This window comes from Phaenicophaeus curvirostris, chromosome 28 (assembly GCF_032191515.1).
Source record: "Phaenicophaeus curvirostris isolate KB17595 chromosome 28, BPBGC_Pcur_1.0, whole genome shotgun sequence".
Classification (NCBI taxonomy): Eukaryota; Metazoa; Chordata; class Aves; order Cuculiformes; family Cuculidae; genus Phaenicophaeus; species Phaenicophaeus curvirostris.
In genome coordinates, this window is record NC_091419.1 from 6082295 (window position 1) to 6104387 (window position 22093).

The following is a 22093-nucleotide window of genomic DNA, read 5'->3' on the forward strand; positions in this document are numbered from 1 at the left end:
CCCTCACCGGGGAAGCCCCCGCTCTGCGCATGCGCAGCTCCCACCGCCCCCTTCCCGCGCGCGCGCGCGCCCCTCTCACTGCGCATGCGCCGCCCTCCCCCCACTCGTGCCCCCAGCCCCGCCCACCGCAGGGAAGCCCCGCGCGGTACCGCGCATGCGCGCCGCTCGCCGACACCCCCGCCCCGCGCATGCGCGCCCCCCGCCCCCTTTGCGCACGCGCCCCGCGCCCCGCCGGCAGCGCCCGCCCCGCGCATGCGCCTCGCGCGCCTCCCCCCCCCTCCTCCCTTCTCCCCCGCCCCCTCCCCCTTCCCTTCCCTCCCACCCTCCCCGCCCTCTCCCCCCCGCGCTCCGGCCGCGGGGAGGGGGATGCGGACGGGGGAAGATGGCGGCCTCGAACAACCCGCGGAAATTCAGCGAGAAGATCGCGCTGCACAACCAGAAGCAGGCGGAGGAGACGGCGGCCTTCGAGGAGGTCATGAAGGACCTCAGCCTGACCCGCGCGCACCGGGTGAGCCGTGAGCCGCCGTCCGCGAGACGCGCACCCCCCCCCCCCTCCTCCTCCTCCTCCTCCTCTTCCTCCTCCTCACCCCCCCCGCCGCCTCAGTCCTTCCCCTTCAACCGCCGCCCCGCGCGCGCCCCCGGGGGGGAGGAGGGCGGCGCCTTCCCGCGCGCGCGCCCCCCCCTCCGTTTTCCCGCGCGCGCGCCCCCCCGCTTTCCCGCGCGCGCGCCCCTTCTCCCCCGTCCCCCCCCGCCGTCCCCCTCTATGTACCCCGGGCCGGGGGCAGCGGCGGGCGGCGCCCCCTGGCGGGGCTACGCGGAGCCTCCCCCCACCCCCCGGCATCCCCCGCCCTCCCCTCTCCCTCCGCCGGTTTCCCCGGTTGCAGCGGGGGCGGGCGGGGCCTGGGGGAGGAGGCGGGGGCGCCCCCGTTGTTCTCCCGGTGGAGGAGGGGGGTGTCTCCATCTTTCTGCTGTTTTGGGAGGGGGGAGCTCCGCCGTGCGGCCGTTCAGGGGGCGGGGGCTCCGTCTTTCTCCTGTTGGAGGGGAGGGGCTCCGTCGGCCTCTTGTTTGGGAAGCGGGGGCGGGGGGGGCTCCGTCCTGCTTGTATTTTGGGGTGGGGGCTCCATCTTCCTCATGGTTTGGGGCTCCTCGGCGGCAGCTCAGCTGTGGCTCCCTCTGAGGGGGGGCCCCGTTTCCATCACATGGATATGAGGGGGGGTACCTGGGTCTTTCACCCCAGGTCTGAGGGGGAAACCTGGTTCCTTCACCATCATCTGAGGGGGGAGTCCCAGTTCCTTCACCCCAGGTCTGAGGGCATCCCGGTTCCCTCACCCTCGTACGAGGGGGGGTCCTAGTTCCTTCCCCCCCAGATCTGAAGGGGTCCTGGTTCCCTCAGATGAGGGGGGAGTCCCAATTCCTTCAGCCAGGTCTGAGGGGGGTTCTGATTCCCTCATTTGAGTGAGGGGGTCCTGGTTCCTTCCGCCCCCCCAGATCTGAGGGCGTCCCCATTCCCTCAGCTGAGAGGGGGGGGTCCCATTTCCTTCACCCCAGGTCTGAGGGGGGTCCTGGTTCCCTCATCCTGATCTGAGTCGGGGTCCTGGTTCCCTCATCCTGGTCTGAGTCAGGGTCCTGGTTCCCTCACCCTAGGTCTGAGAGGGGTCCCGGTTCCTCCACACCAGGTCTGAGTGGGGGTCCTGGTTTCTTCACTCCAGGTCTGAGGGGGGTCCTGGTTCCCTCACCCTCATCTAGAGGTGGGTCCTGGTTCCTTTGCCCCAGGTCTGATGAGGGGGGAGTGGTTCCTCACCCTGGGCCAAGCCCAGATCTAGGGGTTTGGTCCCAAATCCTCACCCTGGGACAGGCCCGGACTTGGGGGGTCCGAGCCTTGCACCCTCCTGCGTGGGCAGCGCATCCTTCGGGGCTCTGCAGAGCATCCCCTGCTCCAGCCCTGGGCCACCAGCAGCCGAGCCCCCCCGTTTCCCGCTGTGGGGCCTGCGGAGACACCGCGGGAGCTGCTGGCCTCCTGTCCTCGCTGTTATTCCTGTTGAACTCGGGTTGTCGTAGGTGCAGATCGCCGCACTTGCAAATCCTCCGTGGTTTCTGATGTCTCTGCAAAGCCATCAGCAGAAATCAGCGGCGTAACCAATGCTTTCCCACTATCAGGTGCCTTTTCTGGGGTGGCGGTGGAGATGTTGGAGCTGCTCTCCACGGCTCCTTCCTCACCTGCTCGTGCCGACGCTTCTATTTTTCTTTTTAAAGCCAATTTATGGTCTCGTTTGTGGCCGAACCTTTGCAGGGTTGGGGTCTGGAGAAGGTAGAGTTGGGTTTGCAGCGAGATATTTCCTTTTATTCCTCTGTGCCAGAAGAGAGTGACTATTTCTTTTGAATTGGTGCATTGGATGTAGAAGAACGGCGCTTGGGAAGGCGCGAGGCCGGAGCTTTGTTCCCACTAGCCTGTTTGGGGATGCGGAAAGGATGATGCTAGAGTCGCTTTCGAGCAGATGGAGGACAGGTTAGAGGTGTTTGTGGACACTGCGGGGTCTTTCTTGTCCCTGTGTGCCCCAGGGTTTTCCCTTTGGATGGTTGGTCCTTGGAGCGCCGAGCATCCCTGTGAGAGGGAGTTGAAGTCAGGGATTGCAGGTTGTCTTTTGCTTAATTCTTAGGTTGAATGTTGGCCTTCGGCAACAGAATCCTAATTAATTTTCTCCCAAATCTGAGGGTTTCTCACCCAGGTTTTACAGATGAAAACCCATTTACCTTCATGAACCTGGTATTGAGTACGGGACCCGAGATGAATAAGTTGTCCGAGGATTCTGGGTACTGATGTGGTGGAAACACTGACCGAGGAGCCGAATAAAATGTCTCCTTTGTAGACTTTTTCTCCTAAATTCCATGATTTCATTGGTGTTTGAAGCTCAGTCTAAAAGCAGAAAGGGGTTAAGCACAACTTTGCTGTTTGCTCTCATTTTCGTTTGGCAACCGGCGCTTTGCTGTCAGATTGAAAATACGTTACTCAGTTTGTGGAAGCAGCCCAAATTTTCTGTTGCCTTTTCATTATTAGCAATTGTCTTTTTGCAGTGTTTACCATCTCGTCTGCCTTATTGTTAGTTACCGGCCCTCGCAGAGGCACAGCTCCCGCTCCACCGTTTCTCCTGGGCCCGGGCTGGTTCTCAGCTTGTTTTCTGCCGTGCTGCTCTTCCCCCTATTTCTGCTTTTCCATCCATCTGAGATTTTTTTTGAAGTTCTACCCCATCTTCCTCACCCAGGACAAAACAGAGCGTGACATCAACTCCTCCTTGCTCCGTTGCCATCACCGTCCAGTTGGAAAAGCAAGAATTCCTTTGAAAGAAACCAGTCGCTTTGGTTTCAAAGACGTTCCCCTGGGCCCAGGAGCGAGCGAGTGCTGTCTTCCAGCTGGCACATTCCAGAATGCATTTTAGCTTTTCTGGGAGACGCGGGCCTTGCGAGGAGTCGTGGAGGTGGGTGGCCGAGAGAAGCCCTGGAGCTGCTTAATTGTCTCGTGAGTGGGACCTGCGTGTTTATAACCCCAAGATTCCCGCGACTCCCATAGTAACAAAGTGGGGGAGGCGAGGGGGAGGCTTTTTTTTTCCTCGTGTGATACAGACTCCTGTGTTTCGCTGCTCCTGCTCCTTTTCCATGTGCAGCATGAAATCGTAGAACTGCCTGGGTTTCTGTTGCTTGCCAGGGCCTGAGCTCGCTCTGTCGTAGCAAACCCTGGCGACGTTGGCTGCGTTGCCTGGATCTGCTCGCGCGAGGCTGTCCCTGCCCTTTAAAATAGTAATTAACAAAACATCAGCGCTCAGGATAACGTGGATAGTGCTGAACGCTTTGATGTGCGGCTCCTCAAACGCTGGGGAGTGTAGGATTTGGAAAGAAAACCTGGGCAGAGCTGGCAAACTGTGTTGCTCTTGCTTGGGATTCTCATCCCAGGATTGGATTTGGAATGGATATATTGTTAAACTCACTTAAATCTGAGGGATTCCAGCTAGAGCTGGGGTTCAACTCCCTTTTACAGACCTTACAGTCTCACTTTAACAGAAAGATCCCCCCCCAAGTCCAAAACCTGCTGGGCAGCGCTGGCGTTGGTGCTCGTGGAGTGAAAACAGGGGAGCAAAAGCCTTCTGCAAAACCGGATGGAAATGCAGTTAAGTGAAAATCAAGTTTAAAAAAACAAACCCAGCTTAGTGTCGCATGCGTGTAAAACGCAGGCACGCGCCTCTCTGCAACAAAACTTGTACTGAAACGCCTGCCTCCTGCTTTACTCCTTCCTGCTGCCTGCGGAAGAGATCAAACTGTCTGTGCCCAGATCATCGCTCGGTGCAGACAGCAAGCAAACCAGTGTTTAAAAGCTTAGTTAAATCAGGAATGCTAATCTGTGGCTTTAAAAATGAGAAGCACTAATGATGATGGTCCAGCGTCACGATGCTCCCTAATGTTTTCAGCATGTTTTTATGAGTTAATTCGATCAAAAATAAATTCCTGCCTATGTACCAGGATTTTTGAATGTCTGAAAGATATTAAAGCCATGCATCAGAATCAGGACTGAGCACGGAGATGAATGCTTTCAGCTGGAAGGAGTTTTGTTCGAGTTAATAGTGGCGTGATGTTCTCTCTAAACAGAAATGTTGATTTTTCAAGCCCCGGATGGTGTTTTTCCTCCGTTACTTTCCGAGATGCAGGATTTGGACCCTATATTAGCACATTTCCAGGCCAAGAAATAGGTCACTTAGGAAGAGCGTGGATGAAACCTCTGATTTCCTGGATGAAACCTCTGATTTCCCGGATGAAGCAGGACACGGAACCAAGTCAGTTGGTTTTCTTGCTGCCAGACGCGCTCCCCACGTCGCGGTTCTTCTGACAGGCGAGGGGCTGCATTGATTGAGATGGACTATAGGTGTCACATCGTTAATTCTTGGAAAGAATGACTGTAAACGAGAGGGGGACCGCGCAGAGGGGAGCTGCTCGGGGGCCCAGCGGGTCTGTCCGTGGGTAGCCCGGCTGAGCTGGCCAAGGCAAACAGCTTGGCCCCAGCGGTGTATTTCTTCTGGTTGCATCCATCAGGCTTTTGTTGTGGTTTGGAGCTTTGAGGAGGCAATGACTATTTCTGTTGTTATTCCTCCATTAGCATGTGTTACAGCCGCTCGCCTCGGCTCTCGGCGTCGTCTTCTGTGCCGTGGCCAAGTCCATCTGGTTTAATGACGTCGCAGAGCTGTGAAGGAGCTGTGAGCACGTGAAACGATAGCTGTGTATCGTTTATTATTATTATTATTAATTGTACTTCACCCGAAGAACCCAGCTCAGTGTGCTGCGTTTTGGTTCTCTTTAGCTGCAGCGGTGGAGAGCGTTTGCAGTAATTTGCATTTATAAAAGGTACTAATTTAGTAAGAGAATACGCGCTCAAGGTTACGTGCAGTCAGCCCTTTCAGCTCTTTGAGGTGATTCGGGGCTTTCCCTCGAAGCGAGTTGCCGAGAGGAGCTGTGCAGGTGGTTAACATCCTGAAAACCTCCAGGTCTGGATGCCGATGTATTTACAAATTCAAGTTTGTAGTTTTGATGACTTTGACTTCTAGTGGTGAATGCTGGAGCTACAAACCTCCCGTAGAAGTCGCAGGAGTTGATTCCGTGAGTCCGAGTTATGTGCTGGCAGCAGGGGAAGGGCAGAGGTGAGCAAGTAAAGCATTGAACCGCGGGAACGGGACAGCAGGGATTGTTCCTTAAAGCAGCTCTCAAGAATAGCTTGTGCTGAAAGATGGTTTTTGTAGTGTGGCCAAGGTGCAAAGCTTCCCCGTGAGATGGAACAGGGAAGAGAAACCCCCAAGACCTGGAGAGCCCATAATGGGACTGTGAGGAGCGCAGGGTCCCGGAGATGAGGGCTGGAGCACCTCCTGTGCGAGGCCAGGCTGAGAGAGCTGGGGTTGTTCAGCCTGGAGAAGGCTCCAGGGAGACTTTGGAGCAGCTTCCAGCACTGAAAGGGGCTCCAGGAAAGCTGGGGAGGGGCTCTTGATCAGGGAGGGCAGGGAGAGGATGAGAGGGGAAGGGTTACGAGCTGAAAGAGGGGAGATTGAGATGGGATCTTAGGGAGAAATGTTTTGCTGTGAGGGTGGGGAGGCCCTGGCCCAGGTTGCCCAGAGCAGGGGTGGCTGCCCCATCCCTGGAGATGTTCAAGGCCAGGTTGGATGGGTCTTGGAGCCCCTGATCTAGTGGGAGGTGTCCCTGCCCATGGAAAGGGTGGAACTGGTTGGGCTTTGAGGTCCCTTCCAACCCAGTCCATGATTCTAAGGATGCGATGTTGAAAACCGTTTTAATTGCAGTTGGGTTTCTCAATGGAATGACCTTTTATTTGGTTTATTTTTTAAATCACAACCTACAGTTTTATTGTTCTCACCATCTTGGATTACCTGTGCCGATTTGGAAACGGCTTTTATTTGAATCTGCCTTTCATCAACACCCTGCTCCTAGCACTTAGCATTTGTTTTCCACGTTACAATCAATCCATCAATGTCATCGATCTTAGTTATGGAGCGTTCACTGTGCCTCACCACGATCGAGGCTCTGGTTCTCCTCTGGGGCCGCAGCGTTGGGTTGAGTTAAGCTCCTGTGAGTTCTCTCTCCTGCACCGAGTGGAGGTTCCAGCGTGGCCGCGCCGTGGGTCGCATCAGGGTTGGCCACGCTAAGTTGGTAGGTTTAGGATTTTGGTGAGCTGAGTGGCTTTCTGCTCTGACCAGACGCGTGAGTCCTTCCGTAAGGAATTATCAAACATTTCTGGACACCATTGTCGTGGCGATAAATACTAATTTGGCAAAAAGTAGGCGTCTTCTCAAAACTGATCAATAGGGGTTTAAACAAAATGTCTTAAAGGCTAAATATTTGCCTCGGCTTTCTGCTATCCGTGTCTCGTTGCAGAGGAGCCTTTTCCTGGGCTGCGTTAGAAGGGTTTGGTCCCTAATCATAGAATCACCAGGTTGGAAGAGACCCACTGGATCATCGAGTCCAACCATTCCCATCAATCACTAACCCATGTCCCTCAGCACCTCGTCCCTTAAACCCCTCCAGGGAAGGTTCCTTGCTGGCAGCGATGGTTTTGTACCTGCAGGACCTGAAGCTCCGGTGGACATGAGGGCACTTTGCAGCAAGTGTGGAGTCATAGAGTAAAATTATAGAATCATGGAATGGTTTGGGTTGGAAGGGACCTCCAAGCCCATCCAGTCCCACCCCCTGCCACGGGCAGGGACACCTCCCACTGGATCAGGGGCTCCAAGCCCCATCCAACCTGGCCTGGAACCCCTCCAGGGATGGGGCAGCCACAATTTCTCTGGGCACCCTGGGCCAGGGCCTCCCCACCCTCATTGTGAAGAAGTTCCTCTTGATGTCTAGTCTAAAGCGTAATACCAGATCTTCACAAACCAAGCTTTTCTTCTGTAAAATAACCTTTCTGGTTGCGATGGCTGGAGTTTCACCCCGGTGGTTTTGTCGGGGTGGTGGGGTCGCTGCGGCTTTGTTTTGAGGATAGTTGGTAGCCGACACGACCGGAGGAAGTGGGCGAAGAGAAGCCAACTGTCAAAACCTGGCAGGTTTTTCCCCAGCAGAAGCTTGTTCGTTTTGTGACAGCGACCGGTTGCGACCTCGGTGCCGCTTCCCTTTTTTTTCTCTTTTGGTCTGAACTCCTCGCGCTTTGATAAACAAATGCGGTCCCGAGGGCTTCGGTGTAAACTTGAGGTGGCAGCCAAACTTGTGAGTCTTCATTAACTCATTACCCAAGATCCGCGTGTCTGATAGCGCGTAGGAGTTAATATTTAAAGCCTTGCTTTGATTTGCTCTACGTGATTTGCATAGCGTGTTTAGTGCTGTGTAAGTGATATCCAGGAATGAGATCTCTGTCGACATCTCCGTGGGGTCTCGTCGAGCCCAAAGTGCGTGTTTTTATCGGCCGGGGCTGGTTTTGGATGATCTCATTGGCACTTTATAAATGATGAAGTCGTAAGCGAGTGTTGATAATCGCCTTGTTTTGCAAATTATTGCTTGGGAACTGCAAATTCTTCCCCTTGAACCAGAACAATCCTTTGCAATAAACCGCCACCGCCGCCCACAGAAATGGGTCTTAAATAATGAAGCAGAGGAGAATAGAATGATGCGTCCTGGCTTTAGGCTGCAGCAATAATTCTGCAGCACTTCGCCATCCTTGTCTGAAAGTCTCTTTTCCAGGCGGATTTTCTCGATGCGGATTTTACTTCCTCGCCTGCTCCGTCTATCGCTTTTCTTGGTGACTGGGAAAATATCCTCTGTGATGTCCCGACTGGGCTGCTTGCTCCTGGGTTTTCATAGAATAGAAGAGTTTGGATTGGAAGGGACCTCCAAGCCCATCCAGTCCCACCCCTGCCATGGGCAGGGACACCTCCCACTGGATCAGGGGCTCCAAGCCCCATCCAACCTGGCCTTTTATCATTGGCCGAGGTCTCAAAGGAGAAGGAATTTGAGTTGATTTTCCAAGTCGTCTGTATTTTCAGGCATGAGGTGATAGTTCTCAGCTCGGAGAGGGTTTCGGTTACTCGTGACCTACCTTTTTGTGCCGTGGAGCCTCTTCAAACCTGTTGTAGAAGCAGCATCTTGGAGTGATGTGGAACTGCCCAGAAGATTTTTCTTGCTCTGGGGTCCTTCAGTGGTGTTTGGAGATCCTTCAGATGGAATAAGGGGGAAAAAACCAACCTCAGTGGCAAAAGGGAGGATAGTCATAGTTTAATATGCTGACTTTTCACCTTCTTCTTTCTTTGTGGAGTCTTGCACAGGTCATATTCATGGCATCCAGCAGTGGCCACCGGTTATTGGGGTGTGGTTCTGTGTTTCTCCTTGTCCTGTCCATACGTGATGGTTCTCGCTCTAATATTTCAATCACAATTCTACGAAACCCTGTTTTCCACTCGCCGCCTCTGGCATTTCTCCACTGGCGAGAAGAGAGCAAAAATAACACCTTTAATGCTGCACTTTTCCACCAGGCGACTCGGATCCAAAGATCTTCTTGACCTTCTCGTTGTAATTAGATTTTTCTCTCGTGCGGTGTAACGATTACACCGTACGAGCCTTCTGCATTCGAAGAATTGGGACTCCATCAGCAGGTGGTTTTGATGCTTAGGGAATCGTCGGGTGCCTCATCTTAAAAGCTACAAAAGCTGCACCAGGAGGGGCTAAGATTGACCTGGAGAGGGAGGACTCGGAGGGAAGAAGGTGCTGAGGCCACTGATTTTGAGGACTGCTGAGGTGTTATCTTGGCAGCAGGACTGGAGCTTGTGAGGTGGCTTTCTCGCCTCGGTGGCAGCAGAATCACAGATTTATTGTGTGCTGGTAGGTTTGAGCGGAGCCGGCCGTGCCCGTTAGGGGCTCTCCTGGTGGCTGATGAACTCCGAAGAGCTCAAACGTGCCCCGTTCCTCTCCTAATTTACGAAACTCGTAGGGTTACGTAACTGAATTTTCATTCTTCGGCTAAAAATAAAAAATGGAACATAAAAGCTATTTTTATCTTGCTTAATGAGGGCATCTCTGCTTTTATTTCATCTTTTGAGAGGCATTTCAATAGGAGGAAAGGGGATGGCTTAAGAACTTCTGGGTTTGCCTGGACTTTCATCCTCCCGGTGTTGTCGGTCAGCCAGAAAGAAGAAACGCCGGCCTGCTCAGGGTGGATATTTGCATCAAAAGCACCTTGTTAGCTAATAACCCTCACTAAAATGCATACGTTTTGAGAGCATCGTGCTAGATTTAAGCCTAGAATAAAGATTTCTTTGCCTCCCAGCTATCAACTAATCCCCGAGCTTCGAGCGCGAGTCCTCTCTGATGGGCAGGATTGAATTATCGCCTTTCTCTTTCTGAAACCCCTTTTGGAGGAGGAGGGCGGCGTTCGCCAGCCTGACACAGGATCTGGTTTGTTTTTCAAAGCCGCGCAAATCGGGTTTGGTTCGTGTTGTAGCTCCGCTTGGCTCCCTGCCCGGCGATAGAGCACGACGCCAAAGAATAGTCACTATTTTAAGTCTCTAGTTGTGCCGTATCCTGTTTTTACTCGCTCCTCGGTTGTGACTGTTAAGTTTTAAACAGTAAACCTTTGTTCACCAGAAATAGCAGAGTGTTTTGAAACACAGAGCGACAGCCCAGCTATTCAAATTTATTATTATTGCTTTATTGTTTGTTATTCAAATTCTGCAAGGTGTGTCCTTACCACCTTTTTTTGCCTCAAAATATCGAATTATTCCTGTTAATTCTTTTGGGGGAGAAAGTTAAATGCAGCTCACGCTTAAGGCAGCGGAACTCTTCGAGGTTTGGCTGGTAAAACCAGAAGAAAAATGAATCGCAGCATGAAACTCTCTTGTGTTCATCCCTCTCCCCCACCTCTTTCCCCAGAGTAGTTAAAGATTCGGGGTTGTTCTCTTTGGGCTCACAAGAAGAGGAGTTTTGGCCTGGATTTAATGCGCGTTCGGGGTGGTTTATAAAAGTGAGTGTGTGTTTGGGTTGAGCTCTTTTCCCGTGAGCTCCGGAGGCAGCTGGGGGGTGGAGAGCCGGGGCCGGGTGCAGTTTTTATAACCCCGTTTCCTCCCGGTTTTATGGCCGAGGCAGCTGGGGAGGCGGTTGGAGCTCCTGAAGGAGAATCTAATGGTGCCTTGGAATTCGTAGATGACTCATAACGGGACAAAACAATCCAGTTAAGTGATTTGAGGTCTTAAATAATCTCTTCAACAGGAAGGTGAAGAAAACATCATGAACTCATGAGCAATAATTGGCTCTCCTGGAGTGCTAAGAGTGCAGCGATCGCCGGTTGGCAGGGATTCAGCAGATTCCTGCTTAGGCTTTGCTGATCAATATAGATCTCGGCTCTCATGAATGAGGTTTATTGGACTGGACTGTAATGCCTTTAGCAACGCGGCGTTGCAGTTCCCAGTCGGGAGAAGTTTATTTTAAGTTGGTTTGTAGTAGTAGCACTTTGCACCTCGGCTGCGTGGGCTGGGGCTGCGCCTCATCTTTCCAGGTTTGCTTTTTCTCCTCTTCTCTGCTCTTCGCTCCGTGACTCAGCCAGGTGACCAAGATGAGTTTTTGATGGGGAAGAACCTGTGATAACGCTCGCACCTCCTGGAGCGGAAAGAAAGCAACCTCGACCTTTGCAGGTCGTCGCTTCATGGACACGTGAGCTCTCAAAATGAAAGGGTTTTAGATGTTCCCAAACCAACAGGAACATCTTCCTTGGATGAGTGGCGCTGTTGGAGCTGCTGGGGATAGGAGCGTGTTCCATCATCCTTTCTCCTGGTCAAAGCACAGAATCCTTCAGGACTGACTGAGTTTTGTAGAAGCTCTTTTGTAGCTGCGAGGGACCCGCACGGGTGTTCCAGTAGGTGCTCGCCCTTTGAGACCTCCCAGTTTTACTGGGAAGCCACTGGAATTGTGGCTTCTGTGTTGTCTTACCAGGTAACCTTTAAGCTTACTCAGGTTTTTAAAATCTGAAGTCAGCTATCGCACTGTCCCCGCTCCTCTGACTAGCAGATCTCACTACTCTCATGATGAAGAACCCTTCTTCTGATTCCCAGTTTGTTTTTTCATGGCATCTGGGGGGAGCTCCTCTTTCTTTGGGGGGGACATGGTCTAGTGGTGGACCTAGCAGGGCAGGATTGATGGTTGGACTCGACGATCTGAAAGGTCTTTTCCAACTGAAACCATTCTGTGAAGTCCTTGAGAATATCTGGGGGTGTGAGTGCTCTGGGAAAGCCTCAGACCCTGGGCAGAGTGTTTGATCCACCAGGAAAAAACGAGGGCAGAGCTGGCCTTGTCCTTGCAGCTCTGCTGCGAGTAAAGGGTTGTGAGGTTTCCAGTGTGCCAGAAACAAAGCCCTTCCTCTTCTGTGGCTGCTGAATTCCAATGTATTGCAACAGATTCCTTCCCTAAGAAAAAAAAAGCAGCAAAATTGTGGTTTTTTTTTTTTTTTTCTTCAATTTGTGTTCTGGGTGTTTGGCTGCTTTGCGAGGTTTTTCTGTTTGTGTCCTGGCAGGGCCACGCGATGATGGAACAAATACTCGTGAGTGACTGCAGTGACAGTGCTGGTGATGGAGGAGTAAACAATGAGGTAGCAGTTCTGAACGCAGGGGTTCAAATCCAGTTCATGCCATGTGTCTGGATCCTTTCGCGGTCGTTTTCACTTTGTTTCTCGTAGACGTTTGGCTTCCTGCTTTGGCTCCGAGCTTCGCTCCGCGCTGTCGCTGCACGGGGATGCTCACAGCGTTAGGAGCCCAGAGGATGGGAGGAAAACTTTTGTCAGTGCTTGTCTGCGTGAAAATCTTCACTTTTATGGAAATAAAAACATACTAAAACAAACAAAAAAAACCCAACCCACATTGCAAACCATTTTCATAGAATCATAGAATAACCAGGTTGGAAGAGACCCACCGGATCAGCGAGTCCAACCATTCCTATCAATTCCTATGTATTTTCTTACAAAGCTGCTGATGGAATGTTTTAAATCCCCCGTGACCCAGCCAGAGCAGCTGCTATCGCTGCGGATTATACCTTTCCTCTGCACTTCAGGCTTCATTTCCTCCACCAGCCTTCCCGGGAGGAACAGCTGTGCGCTTGGATCTGCTGCTGCTCTTGGATCGGACCTGGAAACTGCAGGAAATAAGTTAGTTTAGAAATCCAGTTTGATGGCATTTCTTCCTGACGGTGACAGCCCAGAGGAGAGAGGATGAATCGAAGGAGGATGCGTGATGAATCGCTCTGTGAGTCTGTCTCCAGTAGCCATTAGGGGCCGTGGAGCCGCCAGCGACGCTCCCTGCTCCGTTGTCGCTCCGTCTGCCGAGCTCGCTTTCCCGAGTTGCCATGAATGGTTGGTTAGTGAGGAATAAAAGAGCAGCGTCACTCGCTTTGCAGCTGGCACGTGGAAATGTGTCCTGGTTTTCAGAGGAAGGCAGGTTTCAGAGTTCCCTTTCTGTGTCGACAGCTTCAAGGAGCTGCTAGCAGCCTGCGTGCTGCTGTGTGACTCCAGATAATCTTTATCTGGCTCTGCGGTCAAGCCTTTCTTTTAGAGAATCAAAGTCTTTAATCAAAGAACTTGAACCGTAGTTTCCTGGTGCGGTTCCTTTCCCTTTGTACGAGGCTCAGCAGCGTGAGGGATGCTGGAAGACAATTTAAAAGTGAGTTTACATGCTGGGGTTTATTCTCCCTGGCCATCAGGATGCTCTTTGGACTGCAGAGAAACACCCATCGTACACACGCAGCTCTCTGCGCTCACACGGGGATGGAAGGGAAAGTGTCAGTGTTATTAGATTTCATCATCTAGCTTTTAATTACTTGGGAAATAAAAGCAAAGGGCTACATTTGTGAGTAGACACCCATCTTGATAGGAATGGTTGGACTCGATGATCCAGTAGGTCTCTTCCAACCTGGTTATTCTATGATTCTGTGATCTCTTCCTTAGCCACCATTCCAATAACACGCGTAGGTGAGTTTTAATCTGCGACATCTCGGTAATGAAAGTCTTTTTCATTATTTGCAAGACCTTGTCAAAACCCTGATAGCACTATGAATGGTCAGCATTAACTTATCAGTGGTACTCAAACTACAAAAGCATTATAGAGATTAAAAAGTCAAGCATTCCAAGCCTCCCTCCAATCTTCATTCATCTCTTGCGTGAGCAGGATGAGTGTCTTTAATTAATTTATTGTATATTCCCCGCTTGCTTGGTGAGACCGAGACTCCTGCCTCTTTCAGCACAAACACAGATAATGGGAGGCTGTGAAATAGCTTGAATTATTCCTGGTGTTCCCTGTGGAGCTCTGGGTGGCAATTTGGGTGCTGCTCAAGACTCCGAGTAGTTCAAACCCAGCCTCATCTGTCCAGTATTCCAGTGGGATTATTCTCATTTTAGAGGAAGGTGACTAAGACCCGAGCGGTTCTGCCTGGGTTCTCTTATAAACTACTTCTTTGCTTATGGAACTTTTTTTCTGCTAATAACTTTCTGTATCTTCTCATTATTGATATTAATTTTAGGTTCTTGGCTTTAACGAGGTTGCGTCTGTTGATGCGGAGAGGGACTGGCAGCCGAGTACCTGCTGTAATTAATGAAATTGTGGCTAATGTTTGGATTTTCTTTCCCTTGGCTAACCAGGATTCTCTGTTATTGATTTGTGACTCCGTCCTCATTTAACTAAACACATTTTAGGCAGCTTTCAGCTGATTTTGGTCAATCAGCAGTTATTCAGATGTGTATTCATTTTAGAAATCGGTTGGGAAGCAAGTGTAGGGTTTGAAAATTCAAATTCTGATACGAACTTTAGAATTTTAACAGAAAGGGCTGGCTTGAGGGGAAGGCAGGAGCCAAACGGCTTGGTGCTCAGAGCGGTTCTTTAATTATTCGATAGGTTCATTAATTGTTGGAGCAGCTTGGACACAAACTTTGTCAGTGCAGTGGTTGGATGGGTAACGAGGTGATTTTGACCTCAAGGTACGGCCACCGCGTCTAAACTGTGGATCCTTAAACTGATGTGAACTTCTCTTTCTTTTGAAGACCGTGCATGCTTTTCTAATCAACGCGAGGATTGTGAATGGGAAGAAGAAGAAAAGGCTTCCACTGAGGTTCCGCTGAGTCACTGACGTGTCCTGAGGGTTTGTTTGACTTGCTGTTTAATTCTGTGCTGGAGAAAGCAGCCAGGTTGGTAGTTCGGGAGGCTCTACCCTCTGCTGGCTCACAGGAGGGACAGAGCAGGCGGCTTCGCTCTCGCTGCTTCCCCTGAGTGAGGAGAAAAGTCCAATCCGGAGCATCCCAGGGTGCTGGGTCCCTGCTGGGGCCAGAACCAGCTGCACCAGTGCCTTTCGAGGCAGAGCTGAGCTGGAAGTTCATTCCTTGTGGGAGAGCAGCAATAGCGGTGCCGTAGGATTGAGGAGGCCAAATCAGTCCCAGCCAGGCTCAAAACTCCGTGTGGCCTCTCATTCCGTTCCGTGGCAGGTCCTGCCGCTGGCTGCCCCAGGAGAAACCCTTCCTGAGGAATTTGAGACCTTTTCTAACAGGGAAACTTTGAACTCATTTGAACAACAGGATTTACCTATAATGTAATCTCTAAAACTTGCGGTTAATCCTCTGAAGAGAATTTAATTTGCAATTAGGCTTTAATAAGACATTTCTGATTTTAATCCGCACTCATTTGGCTGCTTGTTCACCCCAGTGTCCTAAGGAGAGAGCTTCTCGGAGGGGAAAGGCTGAAGTTCATAAGAAAGCTTCGTATGGAAACAGCAAACCGGCAGAAGAGCAGTTATCGTGAGATCTCACTTCCTGTATTCATCAGATATCTTAGGGGTTTTTTATCAAAAGGACACTCCACCCTTTTATTACGATTAAGGGAATCGAGTATGTGCTTAAAAAGAACAGCTAAAAAGCAATGGTTATGGTGGATTTTGGTTGACTCCGTGCCAGCGTCGGGTTTGCTGTTTGATTACGGTTGAGCTCTGTCCCAAAGCCTGTAATTTGCCCAGAGTTTATTTGGAAGAATTTAGAGAAGCCCAAGTGTTGAGTTTTAGTAAATGCTCCCTTTGATTCCCATCTGCACGGCTTGGAAGGTCTGTCAGAGAACGGGATATGCTTGTAGGGATAAGCTCCTCTCTTTTTTAATGTATAACTTGACTTTCTCACTATAAACAGAGCTGTGCGTCCAGCAGCCCTGAACCCTGCGTGGATGGAAAAACTGAGGTGGCTCATGTAAATGGGTTCCCACCAGAGCCAGTGCCTGGAGAACACTCCATCGCCAGCGAGTCAGTCATGTTAAATCAGAGAATCATAGAATAGTTGCAAGGACAAGTCCTTCTCAGGGCTGCTCTCCATCACATCGTCCCTTATCCTGTATTGAACCCGGGAATTTCTCCGATCCAGGTGTAGGACTTTGCGCTTGTCCTTGTTGAACCTCGTGAGGTTTGCCCAGTGCTGCTTCTCCAACCTGGTATTTCTCGTGTTACCAAGGTTGTGTGTGTCCGGTGCCATTAACCAGGCTGAGATTGTGCCATTTTACTCAATCGTCACTGGACTTAAAGAGTGTAATTGCTTGCAAATCCCTAATTACTACTTGAAAGCTAACAATTCCTTCCCTGAATGCTGTAGAGATGCTGCTGCCTCACCGATTGCTGCTCTTTGTAGAATTCATTGGTTTTAACATCGCTTCAGATCCTGCCTTTATTTGGAGAACATTCTCAGCTGTTCTAGAGAGCTGGTTAGGCAGAAGTATTTGATTTTTAACGATTAAGTTGGATTTTAACTTAAAATCTTCATTTTATCTTTAAGTAGCTGAAGAGCCGTGTTGGTGGAGGGACGATTACAGACGCAGCTAGGACCTGTCGGTTGGGAAGTGCTCCTTCCGAACGAGAACACCAAGCAGAGAGATGCAGGTTTAACAAGCAAAAGCTTTATCTTTACTGACAACTTTCTCGGGGAAAGAACTGGAATCTTTAGCCGTATTTTCAGCTGTCAGGGAGCCGCTATCTTGGCTGCACAACACGTAAATGGAAAAGCTGTGGAGTCACCGCGTTCTCACGGTTCAAGAAATTAATATATCTGGTGAACACTGAGTAATTCATTATCGGGCTTCATCATCTAAGTCTGTATGGAGCGCGCGTCGCTTCTGATTGACTCCAACCCCAGGAGACGCGGCTGCAGCCGTCAGGAGGCTCGCTAACATTTTAAGATTAATCTGAATTTTTCTATTAAGAAAAGGCTTTTAAAATGTATTTTAACATAAAATCCCCCCACCCCTCTCTTCAAACCTGATCCCCAAGCCCCGCTTGCTCAATATCCTTAGTTCACCTCGCGAGGTGGTTGTACAGGAAGGGGAGGAAGCGTTCGGTTTAGTCGCAACCGATGCGCGTTTCCATTTTCGGCGCGGCAGGTCCCTTAGTGAGACTCGAAACTCCTGATTTACCTCAAACCGCGACAGCGAAACCTGCAGGCTTTGTGCCGATCCTCTGCTTCCACCAACCTGAGCTGAACTTACTCGCGACGCCCCTCGGAACGGCGGCGGGGTCTGGTGGTGGCATGTTCACCAATGCTTTCTCTGCTTTTCAATGAGGGGGTCGGTGAACGAGCCCGCTCTGCGTCCTCCTGCTCAGACAAATGGTTGTGACCTCCTGGGTTACGTTGTGTTTTGAGGTAGGTTTGACCCAGGGGAGGCAAAACCACGAAGCGCGCCCATCGCTGGGTGTTTTGGAGCCTGTTCTGTACCAGAAACCCACACCTGCTGGAGCAGTTGCTGCAGCGTTTGGCAGAAATCCCGAGCGAGGCTTTTTTAACAACAAAAACATATGTAGGGGCCAGGCAAAAAAGCACAGCGAGTTCTGCTATTGTGCTTTTAGGGATCTGCGGCTCCGAGGTGGAGGGGCTGTGACTCATTCGTGGTACCAGCGCGGAGCGTTTCTCTAATTTCACGTGTCGCTTAGAGAGCGCGGGGTTGGAATCGCTGTCAAAAGATTGCGAAAGGGAAGCCTGGGGGGGACCTCTTGTGCTTTTTAGGTGGGAGCTTTTTGAACTGTTTGATGCGGGACACTGAATGTCTGCAAAATCTTTGGGTTGAGGGGATTTATCTGCCCTTTGGTTAAGAAAAAACCATCAGCCCCATGGGACTGATACCTTGGCTGAACAGTTGGGGCTTTTGAGAGCGCCTGTTCTGTAGAGAGGTGTCGTTTCTAAGAGTCATCTCGGAAGTTCTGGATGAATTTGGTCCCTCAGGTGAAGCGTAAAGATTTTGGGAGCCTGCAGGAAGGCTGGGGAGGGGCTCTTGATCAGGGAGGGCAGGGATAGGATGAGGGGGAGCTTGTTTTGAGTTGAAAGAGGGGAGATTGGGATGAGATCTTAGGGAGAAATGTTTTGCTGTGAGGGTGGGGAAGCCCTGGGTGCCCAGAGCAGGGGTGGCTGCCCCATCCCTGGAGGGGTTCAAGGCCAGGTTGGATGGGGCTTGGAGCCCCTGATCCAGCGGGAGGTGTCCCTGCCCATGGCCGGGGTGGCACTGGATGGGCTCTAGGTCCCTTCCAACCCAAACCATTCCATGATTCTCTGATATTTCTACCCCTGATGTCGCTGTGCTGTGAGCACACCAGTCCCTTTTCTCTCTGTCTGTCCCGGTGCTGTCGGCTCCGTTCCGCATCCCTTTCCCATCTCATCGGAGGACTCTGCAGATCCCCTCACAGGTGGCACCAGCTCTTTCTTTGCTTTGCTGGGAACATCTTCACCCAACCTCAGGGCCTTTGTCCTCAAGCCAGAGAGGCAGGGCCACCAAACCCTCGTGTGAACATCCACCTTCGGGGATGCCGCGGTTTCCAGTGCTTTTCCCAACTTTGCTCTTCCGAATTCTGGCATCGCGAGGCAAAGGCTTTCGGATCTGTCTGAATGAAACTGAACCAGATTTGTTGATGTACACACTCCCGTACCTTAGCAACCAACCTGCATCTCGTCCAAGATCTGAACATTGAGTCTTTAAACAATTCCTTGCTACCCATCTAGGAACGTTCTTGCATTTCAGAGCGCAGAACCAGCCAGTTGACATCTAGCGAGGAACAACACGCGTTATAAAATACGAACTCCTCCACAGTGGGAGGAGAGAGGACTTACATAAGCTCGTTTCTTTGCTGCTTTAATTGTAGTTTCTTGAGTCCTTGGGAGATAGATCGCTGGGAGCGGGGCTGTTGTGTTCAGATGGTTGCAGGTTCAGTGGGAACAGAATTGAACACGGTGTTATTTTAAATAGCGATCCTGCTAATAAAAAGATGAGAAAGGTCACCGAAGAAAGATTAATCAAAAAATGATGGCTCTTGATGACTTGAGATAGTGTAGTTCTCTAAAAGAAGTGACGATGGGAATAAGTTGACTTTGGAGTAGAAAAGGAAAGACTTTCTTGCTTGCAGGTGGTTTTGTACCTTGGATTGTGCAGGAACTGGGGGAAGCCTGCTGGGATGTCTTAGTAGGGAAGCATCACTCAGAACTGGAGTGATACCCGGCGTTTTACAGACTAGCAGGTTTATCTCCACGTTTTCACGGTTCTTTCCTTGCTGTTTCATCCTCCGCTTGGTGTGTTTTCTTTGAGACCCCGTGTCCCTGCCCTTCCTGCAGAGCTGGCCCCGAGGCAGGGAAGAAGGACGCTGAGCTGGTGGGAGGCTGCAGCCTCTGTTACCTGGGTAGTTAAAAGAGCAAATGTTTGTTTAAACAACATACTCCATAAAAGTGACTTTTACGCATATCCCACCAGAACCACTGATTTTGCTACTAGAGTCGTGAGTGTTCAGAGTAGCAGGTGACACGAGAAGCGTGTGGTTCCACGTGGTGGTTCTTTGATGGAAATTCTAATACGATTGCTGACCGTGAAGTTGCTTTTTTTCCCCTCCCTTTATGCTCTCACCGAGACAGAAGGTTGACGTCCACTCGCAGAAGTCATGGCTGGGATCCACTTTCGGCGGTAACGAACGCCGGGGCGGAGTAGTTAAAACAACTGAAATGGATAAACGAGTTGTGCTTACGCTTCTTCCTCCTTTTCTTACAGTTACAGCTGCAGAAAACCCAATACCTGCAACTGGGACAGAGTCGTGGCCAGTACTACGGAGGGTCACTGCCAAATGTGAACCAGATTGGGAACAGTGCCATGGATCTGCCCTTCCAGGTGAGTTTAATACCGCGTTTCTTAGGTTGTGTTGATTAATACTGGGCCTGGATGCTCTTCCTTTTCCTCACAGGAGACCGTGAACCAGCTGCTGGTGCCGAACGTAGCACCGAGGCCTCAGATCACCCTACCTCAGAGACCTTTGCTCTTCTGGAACGGAGAGTAGTTGTGTCTGGGGGGTGTGGATAAATCCGGTGTCAGATACCAGCCCTGCTGTCCCCTGGCGTCGTGCTTTTGTGTCAGGAGCTGGCGGAGGCGAGGTGGTTTCTTTGTCCGTGAATATTCCTGGTGGTGGGTCGGTGACTGGGGTTTTGTTTCGGTACCGAATCTCAACGGAAGGTCCCGCGTGGATGCTGCGGGCTCACAGTCAAAGTGGGAGCAAAGAATGTGGGGGATGTGGAGGAGGGGAACTAGGGCAAGTGCTGGGAGATGGGGCTGTGGAAGAAGGTGCCTCGTGGCACTGCGTACGTTCCGCGAGAGCAACGTCTGGATTTTAAGAGAGGGGAAGGGCAAACAGGACATGAAGTGGTATCGGAAGGGTCACTTGTCCTTGGTCTGGCTGAAGAGTAGCTGTAGGGAGGTGCTGACTTCTTCTCCACCTGCTGTTGGGACTCCACAGGTGCACAGAGGTTCTCCGTGTGTTGTGTGGGTGTTTTCCTGTTAGCGTGTTTGAACAGAAGGTGATGTACAGTGGGTAGGATTAGGTGATGGATACGTTTGAGACACCTGATTTCCGTAGTTAGTTGGTTTAGGGTGCTCAAAATTAAAATTTCTGCATTAGTTTTCTTTTTGTTTTGAGTGGTAACATTTACATTCTATCTCATGAGGATGTGGTAAGAGTTAAATCTTGCACTTTGTGGTTTTCTGATGAAGCCTGACGTAATAAATACGGAGAAACATTGATGATGTCCTCTACGCGTTTTGACGTACGTTCAGGCAGCTGAGTTTGTGGAAGCTAAAAGCTCAAATCTTGTACAAGAGGAGAAGCAAATGCCTGATCTTCTCTGCCTTTAGGGAGGTTTGTGATGTTATGAAGCCCTTGGTATTGCTCTATGAGTGTCTCCTCTCTGCAAGATGTTGCCTTTCGTTTCTTACTACGGAGGCTCATAGTTAATTTGCTCTTTTAAGAACAAATTAATGGGTTCAGAAGATGGGTAGATGAGGTGCTCAGGGATGGTTTGCTAGTGGACAGGGACGGTTGGACTCGGTTATCTCCAAGATCTTTTCCAACCAAGCCATTCTATGATAACGTAAGTATTCAAGCATCTATGAATGACTAGAGGAGGGTATGGAAAGAAATTGTCCTGAAACCCCAGGTTGGGAGGCATTTTTCACCCACAAAACCCAAAGTTGATGCTGTTACAGATAAGAAATGGTGCCGAGCACCAAAATAAACCCATGCATTGTCCCAGTGGTGAATGCTTTCCAGGTGTTCGGTTCTAAGGTGCCGTGCGCTGACGTTGCCGCCGCGCAGGCGAAGCCTGTCTGGTTGTCTCTGCTGAGAGCGTCGGTTCTTGGTTCTTGAGAGCGTCTGAGCATCTTGGTTCTTTGCATTTGCAGCACAACGGAGCTCTGGCAGAAACCTTTGGAGCAGTTCCCGTCTCTTTGGTAAACAAGCATTTAGGTTTGTGCAAATACGTATTTAGGACTGGTGTCCTGTTTGCCCAGGTAGATACGTATTTCGGCACACGTTACTCTTCCTGGTATGCACAGTATTTATTTGATTCACCCTCCCAGCTCCGCGGGAGTTGTGGTCTGTCACATAAATACAGGGTTTGCCATGCATCCCGGTTTGGAACGTGCATAATAATTCCCGTCCGGGCTCCCTGGACTTGCTGTGCTCTGTGCTGTGATGACTTACGATGTACGGGGGTTCGTTTGGTGCAGGCGGTGGGTTATTTGGAACTGTCTTGGCCTGTCTTTAAGCCGTCTCTGAGCATGCGCACTCAGCCTGCATGTTAAACTCCCTCGGGAAGAGCAGAATGACGACCCCAACGCACCCCAACGCTGCTTGTCGCCGGGATGGAAACCATCAGGAGGGACCACTCCGCTCCTTCCCCCTCATCCACCTCGCTTGGTTTTGTTTCTCAAGTCCGTGTCTTGCCAAATCTTAAAGGGACACTGTTGCTTTCCAGCACTGAGCTTTTTCCTTCCTGTCTGTATTTTTAGCTCCTTTTTTTTTTTTTTTTTTTAATGCTTTGTGGAGTCTGGGTTCTGATCTCAAACCCTTGAATGGTTTTCAGGGAAGTGAAACAGTTCTAGTTCTTCATTTTGCAAATAAAACGGATGCTTGGATCCCTTCTTCTTGTTTATTTTCTCCCATCACAGTTGTTTACCGTAGTGAGATACCAGGTTCCCTACACGGATGAGAACTTGAGCGAAGGTGTTTGGTCCAGGGTCAGTTTCACAGTCTGGTTGCTGAGAGAAGCCAG

The 22093-nt window shown here is 50.7% G+C and overlaps 1 protein-coding gene across 5 annotated transcripts in view; it reads left to right on the forward strand.

Moving 5' to 3' along the window:
- Window positions 1–311: 311 nt before the first annotated feature.
- CRTC1 (CREB regulated transcription coactivator 1) overlaps window positions 312–22093 on the forward strand; it is a 47404-nt gene continuing 25622 nt past the window's right edge. For 4 of the 5 annotated variants that reach the window (XM_069877799.1, XM_069877801.1, XM_069877802.1 and 1 more), the window contains exons 1-3: window positions 312–508; window positions 19545–19661; window positions 21222–21269. In XM_069877799.1, coding sequence (XP_069733900.1) covers window positions 383–508; window positions 19545–19661; window positions 21222–21269 — 291 coding nt within the window. In that variant the 5' untranslated portion in view covers window positions 312–382. The remainder of the gene's footprint in view (window positions 509–19544; window positions 19662–21221; window positions 21270–22093) is intronic. The other variant, XM_069877800.1, reaches the window with a different exon arrangement.